This window comes from Spinacia oleracea, chromosome 4 (genome assembly GCF_020520425.1).
Source record: "Spinacia oleracea cultivar Varoflay chromosome 4, BTI_SOV_V1, whole genome shotgun sequence".
Taxonomy (NCBI): Eukaryota; Viridiplantae; Streptophyta; class Magnoliopsida; order Caryophyllales; family Amaranthaceae; genus Spinacia; species Spinacia oleracea.
The window spans coordinates 188,870,658-188,889,692 of NC_079490.1; the positions used below are offsets into that span (position 1 = coordinate 188,870,658).

Sequence of the window (19,035 nt, forward strand, 5' to 3'; positions counted from 1 at the left end):
TGTGGTGAAGACAGTGGAGTGGAGAAGACATTGATAGTGGTTTTTTCTAGGTTATTTGAAGGCATGGTTGGAGTGGAAGATTGAAGGTCACCGGCTAAATTAGCCATTGAAGGAGGTGCAACGTGGCTAATCGAAATTGGGGAATGGAAAGCAGAAGGAGGAGATGAAGGGTTTTCCTTCTCATGCTCAGAGTTGAGATTTAATGAAGGATTTCCTTCATTCCCAAGAGACCTTTTCCCAATAGCAGCAAAGGCAACTTCCTTTTCTATATTTTCTCTTTCCAAATTTTCTTTTTCCAGAATCTGCCAATGATTTCCTTTCCATGGAACTTTCGATTTATTTTTTTCTTTATTTTTGTTGTATTGTGGTGTTGCTGAGCTGGGTTTGGTTTGAGTCAAGTGATTTTTTTGTTGGGTCATTTTATTGGGCTTTGGGTTTCGTTTGTTAATGACAGTGGTCCATGGCCCATAATTGTTTTTGTTTTGATCATCTAACTCCATTATTTCTGAATCAGTGGGATTGGGTTGACTTAGGCACATTGGTTGGGTAGTGGATGGTGGGCCAATATTGGTAGTGGATTTTTCGGTTGAGATATTTTCAGTAGTGGAGCCTAAAACATGGTTAAGAGCATTAGATGAAGTAGGTTTAGGGTTAATTGGGTAGCTTAAGCACTTATCCTTCAAGTGACCAATCTTCCCACAGGAAAAACAAAGCGAATGAATGTTTTCGTATTCGATTTTTTGCCATTGATTTCCCACCCAAACCTTTGAAACTAGTGGTACATTAAGATTAATAACCAAACAAACCCTAGCATACCTTGCACGAGTCAGATGATCTGTGGCATAATCAACCCGAATTGGCTGACCAGCAAGCTTCCCAATTTCGAATAGAGCTTGTTTGTCATAGTATTCAACAGGGAGTTCAGGAAAGCGAATCCAGACTGTCATGGTGTCGAATGGATTCATGGATGGCCTAAAATTGGGTTTCCATTTGGTTATCATAAGATAATGATCCAACACAAACCATGGTCCTCCCAAAAGAGCTTTATCATAATCATCTTGGAGGGAGAAACGAAAAAGATAAACACTATGGCCAAGATCAATGACTTCCAAGTTTCCTTTTGGTTTCCACATAATTCTAACTCGTTGAGTAATAAAAGAAGGACGAACTGAGATACCAAGACACTTCCCCATAAGAGTAAGTTTCCATGGTTGTCTGAGTTTGTTCAAGGTGTCCTTAGGGAATTGAACAGCTTTAGTGATATCTGGAGGATCAACATCTTGATCTTCCCATTCAAGAGAAGTGATTTGTATTTTTTTGGCTTCATCAAACCACTGAGAATTTCCTGCAACAGCTTCTTTAAATGAAACTGTTAAGTTGGTGGTAGGTATTGTCTGTTGCTGAACAACCATATCAACCATGGTAACATCATTTGTCTGCTGACCATTGTTAGCTGATGTGGTATTTTCCAAAACAATTTGATCGTGATCCATTTGAAGCTTGAGATGTGAACACAACGGAAGAGCACCTGCAAAACAAGAAGGCAAAACAAAAAGAAAAAATTTGAGAAAGAAAGGCCACTCTTTGATACCAAGAAGACCCCTAGAGGCCTCCTCGCCAGAGGCGAGAAGGATGATCCCCAGTAATCGAACTTAGATCGAGAGAGAAGGCAGAGAGAGAAAACTAGAGAGAGAAAACGGGGACACTTTTCCTAAAAAAATTCTTTACAACTAATTTACTTTTTCTTTCCTCTCTTGGTTCTTTTTCAACGATCTGAAATCTCCTCCTTTCTCTATTGGCTTCTTCATTGAATTCTTCCGCAACGAATTTAAAATCAAACATTTCGTCCAAACTTTGTAGTGATTGAAGTTGTCAGTCCACATTTGGACCAACTCTAGCAATTTGCAGACTCCATTTCCCACAAACACAAGGTAATTTGAATTTGTTTGGTCCTTATTTATAGTTAATTCTTCAATTTAATGAAAACCCCTAAAACTTAACCTTGAATTGTGAATTCATTCCCCTAATAAACCCTAAACAATTCACATAAATTAATAAAACAACGACTGAAATTATGAAATTAATCCTTCCCGCAGAGATGCGTAACAAATTTGGGGAAAAACTAGCTGAAAAGAGGTTGAATGCTACCATTGAATATGAACATACAACTGGTTTAGGGAGGTTCAGTATGATCAAATCTATAGTGGGAATGTGTTCATGCATAGCCATGGTTTGCACAACTTTGAGGCTTAAGATGTATGAGTTGAAAATGTATTTAGCTGTGCTAGTTATGTTTGTTGATGAGTGGAATCTGTGGAACATCTAATGAATTATCATTTTTGCAGTGCCTGCTCCCATAAAAGTTCCTGTAGTTAGTATCTGGCATCTAGAACATGGCAGGCAATGGCCTGCCAACGTTGGGTAGGGTAAAGCTTACTGATCTTGTAGCCAAAGAAGGGCTTCCTTCTGAATCCTATAAAGTATCTGTATCGACTTTATGTCAGTCCCTAGCCCAGTACTCTGCTGCCATTGTTCAACTTCCTTCTGGGGATGGAGCTCTCTTGCGATCTTGTCTGGATTCTGCACGTCTCTACTTTCACCATAGACCATCATATCCCTCTGAAGATATGATTCATACCAACGAGTCGCGAGACTGGTGCAAAACATCTGGATACTATGCAGATCCTCAGCTTTGGCAGGAAAGTTATGATTTTCGACCTGGGTTGACACCTGCAGAATTAGAGAACGAAATTCACTTTTCTCCAGCTGGTTTGGTTGATATTTATGCGCTGCTAGGAAAAGCGGCTAGGGAAATATTAGATGCCATAAGCTTTAATTTGAGCCTGCGCAGCTCACCTTTTACTGAGATTCTCGATAATGTGCCTTTGAGAGGCAGAGAAATATCCTCGTCTGTGCTGTCCGTCTGCTGTCAAGCTAGGCCTACATTCCACGGAGCACAACATCATAACTTGACAAGCCAAGAAGATGGTAGTTTGATCATGTTTTCTGAGCATGAACATCCTGCAGACAAGAGTTTAATATCTATTGTGAAGTCGGATAAATCAGGTTTGCATATAAGAGATTTCCAGGGTCACTGGGTTCTTGTGGATGGAGATCTTGGTCCACAAGAAGCAGTGATTTATCCTGGACTAGCATTGTATCAGGCAACTGCTGGTTACATTAACCCTGCACTTCATAGGATTGAGATCACCAATCCCCAGAGTAACATTCATGGCCGATGTTCTGTAACATTTAAACTGATGCCCAAATCAATGACCCATCTAAGTTGTTCGGAGATGAGAGCTGCTGGTCATGGAGTTGAAGCACAGTTCCAGCTTCCAGTGCCAGTAGATGACTTTATGCAAAGACCACATTCTACTGATAATCCTATGAACCGCCAGAGTGTTCCAAGCTTTAATTTCCCGAATTCACATGATGGTAAACTCTTTGATTTAATCTTCATTATATGGTTCGCATGATTTCTATTATCATAAACTTTCTGCTTACATGTATTTATTTGTCTTATATCCCGCAATTATAGAATCTCAAAAGCTACAAAAGGTGACTTGACTTTTTGTTTAGTTAATCTTAGTCTCCATTTATGCTTTTGTCTTTGTTTTGTAAGTCTATACCTCTCCATTTTTTCTTTAAGGTCCTTAGTAAAGTCAGGCTATCTTTTATATCTTGTTTTGATTTTACACAAAGTGATGCTGATGGCATGGATAGGAAGAACACTTTTTTTGGTGTGTGTGTGTGTGAGTTTTGGAGTGCTTTTATTATTTGGGTTTTTTTCTTTTTCTTTTTTTGTATACCTCGAGGTTAGTATTTCATACAAGAACAATTTATTAGGATGAGAAAAATGGTACTGTAAGGAATTTTTTAAATGATTGATGTGCACCTCAGATGTGCCTCAATGAATGTGCCTCGCCTAGAACAAAAAAGGTGCTTTGCTGGTTTACCCCTAGCTCCTCATCGCCAAAGCCGCGGATTTTCATACAATTGGGGGAGGAGGGCGGGGGAGAAGGGATTTTACTACTCTATTGTACCAAACCCCCAAAAGTATACTCCAGTCCTTCTCCTTCTCCAAGCAAACATAATTGGAAGGGAGAGGTTTTGATTTGAAGTTCGCCAGTTTCATTCTTTCCTAGAGTTGAGTAAAAATCAATTATTTGATGGGAAGATCATATTATTAGATTTCATTAAAGATAACTCTTGTCTGTAAGGACAACAGGAAGAACATCAAAAGGACATTCCTCCATCTATGATCATCTATTCAAAAGCAAGAGAGGCTTTAGCAATGGAGTCCACCACCTTGTTGCAAACTCTACTAACATGATAAAAAATACAATTATTAAAGGAGCTTGCTAGCACATGAATGCCATGAACAACAATTTGGACATTTTCCCTTTAACTGGAGGAGCTCAGCGAGTGGGAGGAAGTCTGTTTCAACCTAGGTGGATCAATACTATACATGAGTCCCAAATGAACAGCTTCTGCCTCGGCTAGGGTGCCTTGAATCACAATTCATACGGCAGACCTGCAGACATTAGAACATCTCCAACCCCATCACAAATTATCATACAAGACCAACTTACCCTCCTTTGATACAGCTGCAATGCTGCATCTATGTTGAATTGTTGAGCTTGAAGTGGCTCGTTTCAGTTGGCTGCCACCTTTTTTATTTTGGACAATAACAGGGGGAGAGATAAGCTCGTTTCAGAGTGACTTGATTTCATGCCAATGCTGCACTTGTAAGTTGTAACCACACATATAAGCTCTCTTGCTGCTTTGTTTCCATGTAAAATATGCCATCCTTGCATGAAATTAATACTCTTATTCATTGACAAAGTACCCATAGCTGTGCCAAAATTATCTCAACACTACCAACTTTCCCACATAACAAGTAGTATCCCCAATTCCCCATACAAAGCACACTTTCTTTATATAGAAGTCTTTTGGTTCACAGAAATATGGCCTAAAAATTTTAGAAGTCCAGTGCTTAATGCTTTTGTATATGATATGCTGAAGAATACTTAAGGTTTAGAACTTTAGATGCATATTAATAGTGAGAGTTAATGGTCTATTTCATTGATTCCATAGCCTGGGAACTTTTGGACACTTTCAGTGATGGCCATCAGTGTTTTCGATAGCCATTGAAATTTCAGTTTTGTTACCGTTTCTCTTTCATGCTGACCCACAAGGCCACAAATCTAGTTTCCCTTCAGTATCTTCTCATAATGTTCATTTTCAGAGCTTACGAGTCAGAGAATGAAGAACATATACTTTAACTGTTACCGTAGCATGGGCCCTACCTCTTTTATGAGATGAGAAACTTCCTAAATGTGCCAACAACTCTTTGCCCTTAATATTTTAGTTCCAACTTTGGGAGTTGAAACCAAATGTGAAGGTGAGTGATTTTTTGTTGCAGAGACACTTATGTCAGTTCTGTGAATCTTTTTAAGCTTTGTCTCAATCAACCTTGGACCAACCTTAATTGGATAAAAGAATTTAGACAAAGTTTTTGGTTTCAGTATTTTAGATCTAACTTCAGTCGTTGAATCCAAATTGAAAATATTTGTGAGTGTGGAGACCAAGTATAACACCCCCGATTTCCTACTAGAAATAAATAGAAATATAAAACACTTTATAATAAATTATGGAAGCTTACACCTAAATCGGAGGCATCACCGCCACACTTGACCACATTGTCAAGTGCTAAGGCTTATAAAACTCAAACTATTACAACTCGATTACTAGGTGATCTATTTACAACTGTACAACTGGAAAATATTAAACTGCCATAAAAGACTAAACGATAACACTTGAGCTCCTTCAACTTGTAACTACGATCATTCACGATCAATCTGCTCCAGTCAATCTTGACTCCTCACCATAGAGGACAAATTCCAAAAGGATCGTCGCAGGGCCACCATAAGAAAAGACATGGCCGCAAACACGCATAACATATAAACACACACGTAAGCCAAAAGCCGAGTAATCACCTGTAATTAAAACATATCAATATAGAATAATACTTGTTCATTTAAACAACGTAGTATGAAACTACGCTACACGTATAATCCCAAAAGTATGACTAACCCCATACTCTAAAGTATAGATCTTCTCAAATATAACCTCAATTTATTCCTCAAATGTAATAATATGATCCTTCCTCTAGTAACTTTGCTTAAACCAATGTATAGGTGTCTTCTCGTTGTTCTTTACCTAGCCTTGGACATGGGTAATTCGAATAAATAAACCAACAAGTATAAAAACTTGAAACTCTGAATAACTACTAGAAAGACTCTTTGAGTCAATGCCACTTTTGGACAAAATCCCACTTTGAGGATATTAAGAAAATAATAAAGATTGTATCTTGCTCCTCTACTAATGGTTATCATCTCATTACCAACATGCCAAGGACTAAGGTCTATAACGTTGAGCCTCAAACCAAAAATATAATAATTCCTCAACCTTCTCATAATCTGCTAAATATAACCAAAATGAGTTTCATAATAAACTTCTCAATAACGGCACAAGATCCCAAATAATATGCATACACTATAGCTCGTTCTAAAAATAACTGAATCATTTGTTCCAATTAAGATGAATTACCAGATTGAAATCTTAATCCCAAAATAAATAAACCGCAACTCTTTGCCTGGCATCAGCCAAAATCTACGCGCATATACACTAACTTCTTATTCGATGATTTGGATGTAATCAAGCTAAACCACTAATGAATATATAGTAATGACAATAACTATTACAACTGCTCACATCAATATAATTCGTACACATATCTAAAATTATAAAATAACATATATATCATCAACATATATGTCATGTAACATCAAACACATGATTAATTATAACTAATACAATACACGATGCATATTTTTCATACAACTCCAACATAACGGGTGCGCGTGATTACCTTCCCAGATAATATAATTTATTAGACTTCAAGCGAGTAAAACATGGTGTTGCGAGAAACAATAGCAATAGCAATTGTGGGAGTTGACTCTACAACTCTGTTTCGAAACATGAATGGTAAGTCATGTGTGATGAGATGAAAATACTTTTTGTTTGGCTTGGAAACCATGCTGACCGTAGAGGAGAGACGGAGTAAACATATGAAATAGTTAGGGTTTAGGCTATATATAGGCACTAATATAAAAGAGTCCCAAAACAATTAAAACAGGGATTTAAACTTTCTGAAAATATTAACAGGGACTAATTAGAAAGGGAAAATCATTTTATAATAATTATAATTTCATTTTCTCTATAAAATATATTTTACGAAATCATAAAATATTGGGGTATTACACCAAGGAGTCATAACTAGTTAAGCGCTTAGTTTAAAAAGGCGCAAGGCGCACAAGAGTCATGGAGCCTAGGCGCAAGGCTCAGGCGCGCGCCTTTTGGATACGAATCGCACATAATTTCCTTGTAAACCTTAAAATTTGGTATAGAACAAAATTAACACAATTTATTCTCAAAAACAACATAATACTATTGGAGTGTCATATTTTCTTGCCGGTTCATAAGCATCGCGTGATCCCGTCGATGGAGTGCCTGAATTAGAACCTTCCATGGTAATTACAAGTTGGAAATATGAAAATTAGCTCATATTATGCTACTGCCCACTACCTAAAAAGCTTAGGTTGTAGAGATATGACCGTTGATAGGTCACATGGGGTGTGTTTATATCATTAAAAAAGAAAAGAAAAAAAGTGAATAAAAGATCCACGTCAGCCTGCTACGCTTGAAGACTGAAGGCGCACAAGGTGCTGCGCCTTACTTAAGGCGCACAAAGACGCATGAAGGTGCACGTCTGGTTGACATTAGTGAGCCTAGAGAGCTGAAGGCGCCGAAGGCTGAGCAAGGCGCGCGTTTTTAAACTAAGGTTAAGCGTCAAACATTTGGGTTGACATTGGACAATACCCTCGTAAAAGGAAGCAACCTCGGTCATCTTCCACTTACCCATTCACGACAATTAAAACCACACGTAACAGTTAACATCTTGCACATGGAATCAAGGGCTGAGTTTCAGTAAGCATTACACCTCTCTCAAACCCTGGGAAAAAGGTTGAGAGATAGGATTTATATTTGTATTTAGAGCCACCATTATGCTTGTAGTTAGAATTTATGAATCTTTAAGAGTCTTATTTATCTTAGACCACGAGGATGGGTTTGCATGACTTTAATGTCGGGCTAAGGTAATATAAAAGTGTGGGATACAATATCGTGTTGTTATATCAGCATTCTTTTCTATCTTCTGTTGTTTCTTTAATGTGTGGATGTGCTTGCTTTTTGTTTCATGTAAATCCCCCCCTCCAATCTTTACCTCTTAGTTAGCAGTTATAACAGGTTCTTGGATCGATGACATGCTGGTACAGGACCAATGAAACCTTTAATTAAGAGAAGGAAGAACAACTCAAAGTGCAAACCCCTGCCACCGTCTAAGAGGTTAAGGCTTGAGGCACAAAGAGTTCTCAAAGAAAGAGTTCAGGACATTGCAGATAAGAAGGGCATCAAGCTGAGATTCTGCAGCCTAAAGGAGTGTGAAGCTCACATTCATTCACTCGATAGTCCTTGTGCTAATATAAGAATGGAGATTGGGTGGCCGCCAGGGGTCCCATTTGTTCATCCTCATGATCTGCCTAACAAAGCAAAGATTGGTTTTCTTGAGGCATATGAACCTGGTTGGACAATAACGCATGACATGGAGTTGAGTCTCATCGATCCCGGGCAGTCGACTGAACATTCTGGCCATTGTAAGTGTATCAACTATCTCGCTTTAATGAGTTCATTGCCTGTGAACATTCTTTCTGAAGTATGAAATCTAATTCATGTGAGAAAAAAGGGAAACTTGACATGGTAGCCTTGTTTTGCAAAATTCTATATGGTGAAGAAAAGTTTGATTATCCAAAGTGACACTGTGTTATTGTACAACACCCAAACATGACATTAATGAGCATTTTCCATTAAATCTGATGTTACAATAAAAAAAAGATGTTGACCAAGTCATGCATTTATTCTTCTCAATGCACATATAGAGTATTTGCATTTACCATCTTTGGTTTTTCTCTCCTAAATTTGTGAGCACTATCAAATCATCATCCACCTGTTACATTCACTGAATGTTCTCCAAGATTCCAGACTCAATAAAACAAAGTCCCAACGATCACCGCTTCGAATACCAACCCTTCTCCTTCTCCAAGATTAGCAGGTAAATACGCAATTCTTTTGAGATCATTGAATTAAGGGCAACTGATTACTTCAAGAACATCAAACACAACCCAAAAAATGCCGAACCCATAAATTTTGCAAACGACAATGTCACCGTATAGAACGTATAGAATGTCATGGCATGTGAACGGTTTTTATGCTGAAAGTGAAACTTGTTTGTTAGAAAGAAAAGCAAACAAGTTGCATGTTATTGCTGATTTACAACCTCTTTTCTTTAGTGGATGATTAAAATCAATCCCTTCAACTGCTATTGTTAATCCATCATCTCCTACATGTTCACTAGGAGAATATCAGAGTATAGTTATATAATTATTCTCTCTCCAATGGAAGAATATCCTTGAATTTTCTCCGAATAACTGTATGTGTTGGAGTTTAGACATTAGTCAAACTACGTTCGACTTAGTTTGTTAGTTGTTTCCTTAATTCAAGCTTAGTTAGTTAATCGTTGTAATTACTTGAAGTAGTATAAATAGGTTGTATTTTGTAATTCTTTATTTACCACAACTGTTAGAATAATGCCTCGAATCGGTCAAGCCCTTTACTGCAACGCCCCAGTACGGGGATCTCGCTGACCGGTTATCTGTTTTGGGCCTACGTATCTGTTATTCTGGACTAGGGTTATCTGTTTTGGGGCCAATTTTCCGGGCTTTTCCGCATCTTTCTAGAGAGTACTATATAAACTCTCTAGGTCATAACCTAGCTGTATTCTATAATCTGTACTCCTCAAGATCAATAAAACTTTCCTCCCCTCTGCCTGTGGATGTAGCTAACACGTTGTTAGTGAACCGCGTTAAATCTCTGCGTTTTTTATTACGTTATTTAATCTTTCTTTGCATCCGTTATAACAACAACAAATAATAAAAACGTAGTCTTTTATTTTATCTCTCAAAGCTCTTTGAGCTTCTGCCATCATCAATGGCTTCCATCAACCTTCCTCTTCTTTCTTTCTTCTCCTCTAAATCACGAATTCTGACAGTATGCAGTATGATTCGCTTGTGAGTTGTGACCATGGGCTGTAGCACTACTATCATAAAGTATTCTACATACTATACAAATAATCAATTAATAGACCTATAGGGCACTTCTGGTGGGGATTGTGGGAACTGGGATGATTACGAGGAACTTTTTTTTGTTTGGATAAGTAAAGAATGTGTATTGCTCAAAAGGAATATACACACTATCATGCTGTTAAGAGAAAGACAAACTTCGCTAAAACCAGCACTCCCACTAGTACAACTAGCCAAAAAAAATCCGCTATACAAACAATTACAAACTAGATATCCATTCCCTATCTACCTGACTTGATTTCCTGCTAACTAAATAAGCAACTCTAAATCTGATTATATTCTTTACATTCTGGACTGTGTTAGTAATTCTTGGAACCTTTTGCTTCCATAATGCTTTATTTCGCTACTACTGCATATACAATGGCTCTTAGAGTTTTAGTTCCTTTGTAGCACCTTCTAGCCCAGTTGAGAAATTTTTGCAAACTCCTTGCTATTCTTGTAACTCCCAGCCAGCTGAGGGCTTCCTGAATGCATATTTTGCTGTAATAACAATGAAAAAATAGTTGATCATGAGGTTCTTCTTCACTCCCACATATGAGACTAATTATCATAGCACACATTAATCTTCTATAGTCTATCCTTGGTTTGTAGCCTGCCTGCATGCGCCAACCATTCAATGAACCTATGTTTAGGGACTGAATTGCTGCCCAGTGAACGTTCTGTTCTGGTCCCACCAATACTTCGAAGACCTTTTGAATGCAATACTTGTTTCTCATTCTTTGTAGGCGAGTCATGTGTTGCTTCAATTCGTTCTTGATCCTTGATTCTGCACAATGCAGCTTGCCGAGGATGGTGAGTCGTACGCCCACCATGAAGCTTGTTTGATATAAATAGTATGGACCCACTTTACCCATAGGTATGTTTCTTCTCTACAATCTGCCCCATATATCTCCCCACCGCTGATTTGTTCCAACTTCCAAGCCAACATGTTTCTAACCCCTAGTCTACCACTGTTCTTGGAAGTACATACCTTGTCCCAATGAACATAGCCGGGTGGCCCGGGTCTATTGCAATCTCCCGTGCTATGCCAGAGGTAACTTCTGCATATTTTGTTGATTTTCTGCAAAATTGTTCTTGGTAGCAAAAAGATTTGGGCCCAATAAGTGCAGACATTCTTCAAAATAGAATTAACCAGTTGTAATCTTCCATTGAACGATATGTTTCTAGCGCTCTAGGTCTTAATTCTAGCAATCATTCTATCCCATTCCTGCACTGTAGATCTCAGATATACTTTTATTAGCTTGCAAACCAGAATATTTCGAGAAATGATCAATTCCTTTTGGCAACATCTTAACAGAACCTGATTCACCTTTTGCTAAAAACCTAATAAGTCATCGGCATAACACAAGTTGTTGAGCTTCAGTTACTTGCTCCTTAGGTGGAACTTAAAACTTTCCTGGTTGCCAACAAAATCTAGAGTCCTCGTTAGGTATTCCATGCAAATTACAAGGAGTAGAGGTGAGAGTGGATCCCCTGTCTGAGTCCTCTCTTTGCTGGAAAATAACCATGATTCTCCCCATTTACCATTAGAGTATACATTGGATAAGTCACATAAATCATAACTATTCTGATGAATTTTTCAGGAAAACATAATGCTTTCAGCATTTCCTCTTAGAAATTCCACTCCACTGTGTCATATGCCTTCCTCAAGTCGATTTGGTTAGGCACCCTTTTGGAACTTGCTTCCTTCTGTGATGTTTCACTATGTCTTGGCACACTGTCACATATTGATTATATTTCTACCAGAAACAAAAGCTCCCTGACTCTGGGAAAGATATTAGGTAATACTTTCTTCAACTGTGAACAAATTAGCTTTGTGATGCTCTTATAAAGGACTGTGCAGCAGGCAATAGGCGTATAGTCCCCTATTCCATTAGGGCATTTTACTTTGGGAACCATTGTTAAAGAGGTGGTATTAATGGCATTCAAGAGCTTCCTATTCTGGGGGAAAACATCTGAAATAGCCTCTGGGACCTTTCTTCTTGTGATATCCTAAGTAGTCTTATAAAAGCTACTTCTAAATCCATCTATGCTAGGAGCTTTATCTCCGGGTATAGAGAAAACTGCATTTTTAACTTCCTCCTCAGTAAATACAACTTCAGAAGCCCGTGATGGTTTTTCTGTTACTTTAGCACCCAAATCTACGTTTTCTTGCTTCACACTACACCTGCTAGGGGCTGTCTGTCCCATGATATCTGAAAAATATTGCACAAAAGCATTTTGCACTTCTTGAGTCCCTGAGATCCACTCCCTGTGCTCATTCTGTATTGCATTGATTCTATTATGAATCCTTCTTGCTTTCAAGATCTGATGGAATACATGTGTGTTCTCGTCTCCATTAAGTAGCCAACTAACTTTAGCTTTCTGCTTAAGGAAGGAGATGTAGTTGTTATGGACCTGTTTGTACGCCTCATGAGCTTCATGTTCCTTCCCAGCAAACTCGGTATTTCCTGGGTTATTGTGCAATTGAGTCTGAGCCAAAGGAGAGTCTGGAAAGCTCTAGTGTGTTCTGCCTGAATATCGTTGAGTCTATCAAGATTCAATTTCTTTGATTCTTGCTTTAAGCTTTTCATTATCTGTGTGACCTAGAACATTTTATAGCCTTGCAATTTCTTCTTCCAAACACCCCTGACAGTACCGAGAAAAGGCGGAGAGGACTCCCACATTTTGAAGTACCTAAACGGCTTCCTTCCCTGGACTTGATTTTGAAAGAATCTCACCATAGCTGGACTATGTTCAAAAGCTCCTTCTGGGAGGAAAAAAGCTTCTGCATTTGATAATTCAGTTGTCCAATCATCATGTGGAACTAATGCTTCTTTTGGAAACTTGCGGAATCTTTATTGAAATGGAATGCCTACAGTGTTGATTCTGCTGTAATTACTCGTAGGCAAGTAATCTTTAGATGTGAAGCCAAACATTCCTTTTTTATTCTCTTAATATCTTTGAGATTTTGTTTTTGGTACAATATCTGTAAGAATTTTAGGATCCTCTAGAGTCTGAGGTCTCAGTGAGATTTATCTCTAATTTAGAATAAGGTTTACTTTTTTTTTTTATGAGGTTCGAGTTTTTTTTACAGTTTGAGTTATTTCCTAGATCACATGAGTAGTTTTTGGATAAATTCTAGACTGGTCATGTTTACAATTTTTAAGATCAAAGAGAATCAACATATGCATCAAAGGGGCATTTGGTCTGGAAAGGAAAAGGAAACCGAAAAGAATCAAGAAACGGATAAGATAAAGGGAGAAAGCAAAGAAAACCTCCTTGAAATTCACATGCTCCAACATTGCTTTTCTCTCTCTTCCTTAGAACCACCACAACCCCCCCCCCCCCCCTCTCTCTCTCTCTCTCTCTCTCTCGTTACAACCACTTCCACCATAGCTCTCTCCCTCTTCCTTACCCACCGTCAAATTCAGCTGCCTTCCCCTCGTTACGCAGTGCTGCCTCTGTCCCTACGTCATCCCACATTACTGCTGTCGACTTCGATTAATGTTTGTGCGTAAGTTGCCACCATAGATGAAACACTTTTTGGCTGTCAATTTCCACCGTTAAAGCTCTATATTTGGAGATTTAGCGGTGGGATTCGACTTTCAAAAGTCATTTTCTCTTCAATGAAATTTGTATGTCCTTCCGTCTTACAAGTTTTTATAAGTTTTATAAGTTTTTCTTCCCTATGACTTGGTATGTGTTTAAAAATGGTACGATATGCTTCAAGTTGTATCCATATCCTTTAAAATATGTGTTGCCTTTGGTAACTTTTTGGCTTAGATTCATTGAACATCTTGAAGAAGCTAACTTAGTAGCCCGCTTTAAGCCTGACTAACGTGTAGTATTAGATGTATTAGAATGAAGATAGAAGATCCCTGTTCTCGCTTGATTCAGTTACACCTTGAAAGACTAGTAATGTTGTTAACTGCGTAGAGGTGGCTCCTGGACTGGGTTCAGGGTCAATCTACCTTGAACCATCATGTAAGGTGCCTGGGAGGGGCGCGGCAAGGTTGGTTCCTTGCCCGGTGCACAACCAGCCTAGCTGGGGCCAAAATCGGTGGTTCAGGGTTAGATATCAAATTTTTAGGGAGGAATTGATCCTTTCAGAAACTAGCACAGGCCTGACACAAATTCTAGAACTAAATATACTTTTTTAAGGGACCTTTTAAAGTCAAAAATTGTGACAAAGGACCTTGTAAAAAAAATGTTGTGAGATAGGACCTAAAATCGATTTTTTGTTGTGAATTGGGACCTGCACCCATTTTCCGGTGGTTGACTCAAATTTTCCGACGTTGACCCGCGCGTGCAGGTCACATGCCTAATAAAAAAAAAAAAATCTTCTTTCAGATTTCCCTCCAATTTCACCCTTAAAAAACTAACCTGTTCACTCTCTCCAATTTCAATGAACTTTCAAGCTCCACATCATAATGACTCTCATCTAAAGCACCCACTGACAATAACGGAAATCCCAGAAGAAGAAAAAGGCACCAAATTCTTCAAAAAGCAACTAATTTTAGCATAAACCCTCGAAAATCTAATCAACTTATCAACACCCAGATGAAAAATACTCCAAAATAACGAAAAAAAAAATCTGAATAAATTTAAATAGAGAATATTGAATCAGAAATCTGGGTCTATAATTCCAATCCCATGGCACATTTTTTTTTTGAGATGAACCCTAACTTCCACCAATAATCAAATTGGACGAAATTAAGCAAAAAAAAACCCGGGGCTTTTGCTCTTACCATGTTCGAATAGCAACAAATTGTTAGGGGGAAGCATCGATTTTTTTTAAGTAATCGTGCCTGAGTTGATGAAGCTTGCGAAGAAGATGAAGTGTAGACACAACAGAGCATCGAGGAGAGACAGTGAACAAGTTTTTTTTTTTAGGAATTTTTTAAGGGTGAAATTGGAGGGAAATCTGAAAAAAGAAAAAAATTCATTTTTTTATTAGGCATGTGACACGCACGCGCGGGTCAACGCGATTAAGTCAACCACCGGAAAATGGGTGCAGGTCCCAATTCACAATTTTTTTTTAATTTTAGGTCCTATCTCACAACAATTTTTTTATAAGGTCTTTTGTCACAATTTTTTGACTTTAAAAGGTCCTTTTTGACAAAAAATCTTTTTTTAATCCGTATCTAAAGAACTTTGAATTTTTTTCTCATGGGCTGCTTTCTCACGCCTGGTATGAGCTCAGTTTCTATACAGTTCTGATATTGGCTGGACCTGCAAGGCTGAAACCAGTCCTAAGTGTCTACAGGGGACAATGACCAGCCTAGTGTCAGGCCTGGGCTGTGGCCACCTCTATGTTTCTAGTGTAATGCTAGGGTGATTGTCTAACTGAAAATTTTGGAACATTAGAGATTTAGACATATCAATTTTTTTATGCTTTTGATGATTGTAGGCCAAAATTTGACTGATTACCATGTCTAAGATTCGCAGGAAATTTAAAATGACAGTATGGTTTGGCCATAATTTGTCACTTCTCACGGAAAAATATTTCCATCTGGTCTGCCGTGATTTTGCAGCTGATGTTCTAGGCCGCTGGTGAGTGCCAGTTTTTTTGAATCTCCTGATATTCACTTTATTTCATTATTTATACCATTTGGAGACTGAATAGAGTATTCCTCACTTTTGCTCCTTGTAGCAAATTTTGGTGGTACTGAAATTGGTGGGATTGTTCTGGTATGTCGAAGCAGATCTCACTCCATTCCAGTTTCTGTGGTATCATGTGCTCCTCTTGGTTTGTTCAGCAGAACAAATTATCTAATTAAGTTGGAAATCGGAGATAGATTGCTATTTTGCTCGCGGTCTCTCTCTGTTGTTCGTGATACAGTACTTGTGCTGGTCAGATGATTTGACTTTGACTTAATCATACTTTTATTTGGCTGCACCAGCAACTGAATGTAAACTGTATATTCATGTAAAGCTCTTTTTTTTTTTACGGTTGCTATTAGAAAAAGCTAAATTAGGGAACTCTGTTTGTATTGGGTAAATTCTCAACTATGTAGTAGTTGACATACTTGTATTGGAGATACCATAGTTCGTGACTCGTGAGCCAATTCGCTGCTCGGTGAGATAAAAGTGATGAACATTCCTAACCATCATCTTTTTAAACAGGCCTGCAGGATTATAGTGACTTATTAAATTTTCCATGTCAAATATTTGAGAAATCATTTTCCTTGGCAACACAATTTTCATTCCATACAAATCCTTTCAAAAACCAATATTAGACCTGGAAATTCTTTCTTTGATTTCGCCATCACTTTTCATTTGCTGACCAGTAATATGAGTCTAGAAAATATTATCCATATGAAATTTTCACTTAGTAAAAAAAAGTGATCCTAAAGCGAAGTGTAGAAACAAGAATTGTGGAGTGAGTGTTAAGAGACAAAGAAGAAAGTATGAATAGTAATGAGCACAGGCCTATGAGCCAAGGAAATGAAGCCAAACTCGGTCTTAGAATTGTAGGAAATTGAGTGCATGTGATCATCTACTATGCTAGCTGTTTTGTCAGCAATATTATGGTATCATGTGATTTGTCCTACCTGTCATTTTATAGTCTTCTAGGTTGATTCTCTAGTATTGCTAGCTGTCCTCTTTCTCATTGGTTGTAGCAACTTTAGAGCTGTATATAAAGCCTTGTATTCCCTCACTTTGAGGAAAGCCGCAATGAAAGAAAATATGGGTTGAGCTTATTTCCTTACTGCTTTAAGCTCAAATTGCATTTTTATCATGGTATCAGAGCAACCAGGTTTAGGTTGGTCTTATCTCACATTTACTTTGTATACTGTGTGCTTCAACTAGTAATAATCTAAATGCATGATCAAAATAGTTTGATTGTTAAAGCTTCAAATTTTATTATTTTTCTCGCTGTCTGAAACGTGTTTATGCCCAAGTCTAAATTCAAAAACAAAAACACGTCTACCATAGAAATTACTAGCCCCTTATATCTACATTTTTCTGATGGGAGTAGTTCAATAGTAGTAGAAAAACTTAAGGGGGCCTCTAACTACAGATCATGGAAGAGGTATTTTGAAATCAGAGAAAGCTAGGTTTTTTGACTGGTTTAGTCAATAGAGACCCCACCGATGCTATAAAACAAGAACGGTGGGACACTTGCAATGGCATGGTGATCTCATGGATCATTGCAATGTAAATGAATCCATAAAGAAGTCTGTCATATTTGGCACAAACACTGCTCAAATATGAGCCAACTTGATCAAAGGTATTATGTCACAAATGGGTCAAGGAAGTACAAACTAAACAAGCAGATTTATGAGATGAAACAGTAGGGAAAACCAATCACATACTATTACACAGATCCAAGACGCCTGTAGGAGGAACTTGAGTCTCTTCACACATATCCACCAATAACTTTCATGACCACTAAAGTTAATGCATTCATAAATGCACTACATCAAAAACACGAAGAACATAAGTTATTTCAGTTTTAAATGGTGTAGATGATGCATATAGAGGATTGAGAAGCAATCTTTCGATGATGAGCCCAACCATTACTCTCTGTTGACTCTCCCTGTAGTGCACTTCAACAAGAAGAATCTCAAAGAGATATCATTAAACATGTCAAAGAGGAATCATACCTCTAGCCATGTACAACAGGGGTACTGATGAAAATTGTTCAGCTTGTGGCAGAACTGGGCACTCTAAGGACAAGTGTTGGACTGTTGTAAGGTTCCCTAGATGGCATCTGGGTGGTCAGAAAGACAAAGATAAAAGAGGAAATTGAAACGGTAGAGATTATGGAAACAATGCTAAAGGTGGAAGATAGTCAAGAGACATAAATGGAAGAGGAGGTGGTAGAACAGTTGCATATGTACAAGGTACCACTAGTAGTTCAAGCTCTGGTGCTCAGCATGCTATGTTCACAGCTGGAAAACTTGAGCAACTCATGAAGGTTTTTCCAACTCCATCAAAGGCAAGTCAGTCATTTGCTCAAGTTTTCCAACTCCATCAAAGGCAAGTCAGTCATATATGGAGAGGATGATTTTGACATGAGCTATTGATATGTTCATATTATATAGTGTTTTTACCCCCATCACTCGTTGATTATTGATCTTAATTGTGCTATTCAGAGCCATTTTTAGTATTAATGTGCTCCTTTTAGTGGTTTGTAGTTTCAGGTTTATCATTGTAAGAATTGACATATTTGAATGCATTTCCTACTCGTTTGAACCACTACAAGAGGTGGTGTACATTTGAGAGCATGGACATTGAGTTGGAAGAGTTTTGAAGCAAAGCGAATAACAAAAGAAGTAGAAAAATGACTGCAGTCCACCATTTTAATCATAACTCAAGTTCTACAATTTCAAATGCAGTGATTTGAATTGGGTTGGATTCTAGACTTCAAGATATTTCCAACGAGTGGTCACTCGCCTGATTTCGACTTATAACAAAGGAGATATGACGTTTTGAAGATAGGAGATCGTGCAGTTTGACGAGCCGATCGCCCGATCGGGCGACAACAACCTCTGGGGCACTTTTTAACTTTAATTTCCGTTTTTTAATTTTTTCTTTGGGAAAGACTATAAATACCAAGCCCTAAGTTATTGTAAGCATCTTATTTTCTAGTACCTTAGTTTATTGCTTAGTTTTTATTCTCCCTCTAAACTTTTGTTAATTACTTTTGTTATTCAATTCAAGTTTCAAGCTTTAAATTTCATCATTTGTTCTTCAATTTGGTATTTCTTATTTCTTTCCTTCG

The 19,035-nt window shown here is 37.9% G+C and overlaps 1 protein-coding gene across 6 annotated transcripts; it reads left to right on the top strand.

Moving 5' to 3' along the window:
* The first annotated feature begins 1,612 nt into the window (after positions 1–1,612).
* Positions 1,613–16,483, top strand: LOC110777597 (uncharacterized). 6 transcript variants are annotated; one of them, XM_056843446.1, is made up of 6 exons: positions 1,613–1,931; positions 2,346–3,438; positions 8,403–8,780; positions 11,048–11,178; positions 15,745–15,857; positions 15,958–16,483. In XM_056843446.1, exons 2-4 carry the CDS (start codon positions 2,394–2,396, stop codon positions 11,077–11,079), a joined length of 1,455 nt encoding a protein of 484 aa, XP_056699424.1. In that variant the 5' UTR covers positions 1,613–1,931; positions 2,346–2,393; the 3' UTR covers positions 11,080–11,178; positions 15,745–15,857; positions 15,958–16,483. The 6 variants fall into 6 exon arrangements, with proteins under 6 accessions (XP_056699424.1, XP_056699423.1, XP_056699426.1 ...); XM_056843445.1 differs by having other exon boundaries at positions 15,753–15,857; XM_056843448.1 differs by having other exon boundaries at positions 11,102–11,178.
* Positions 16,484–19,035: the final 2,552 nt, after the last annotated feature.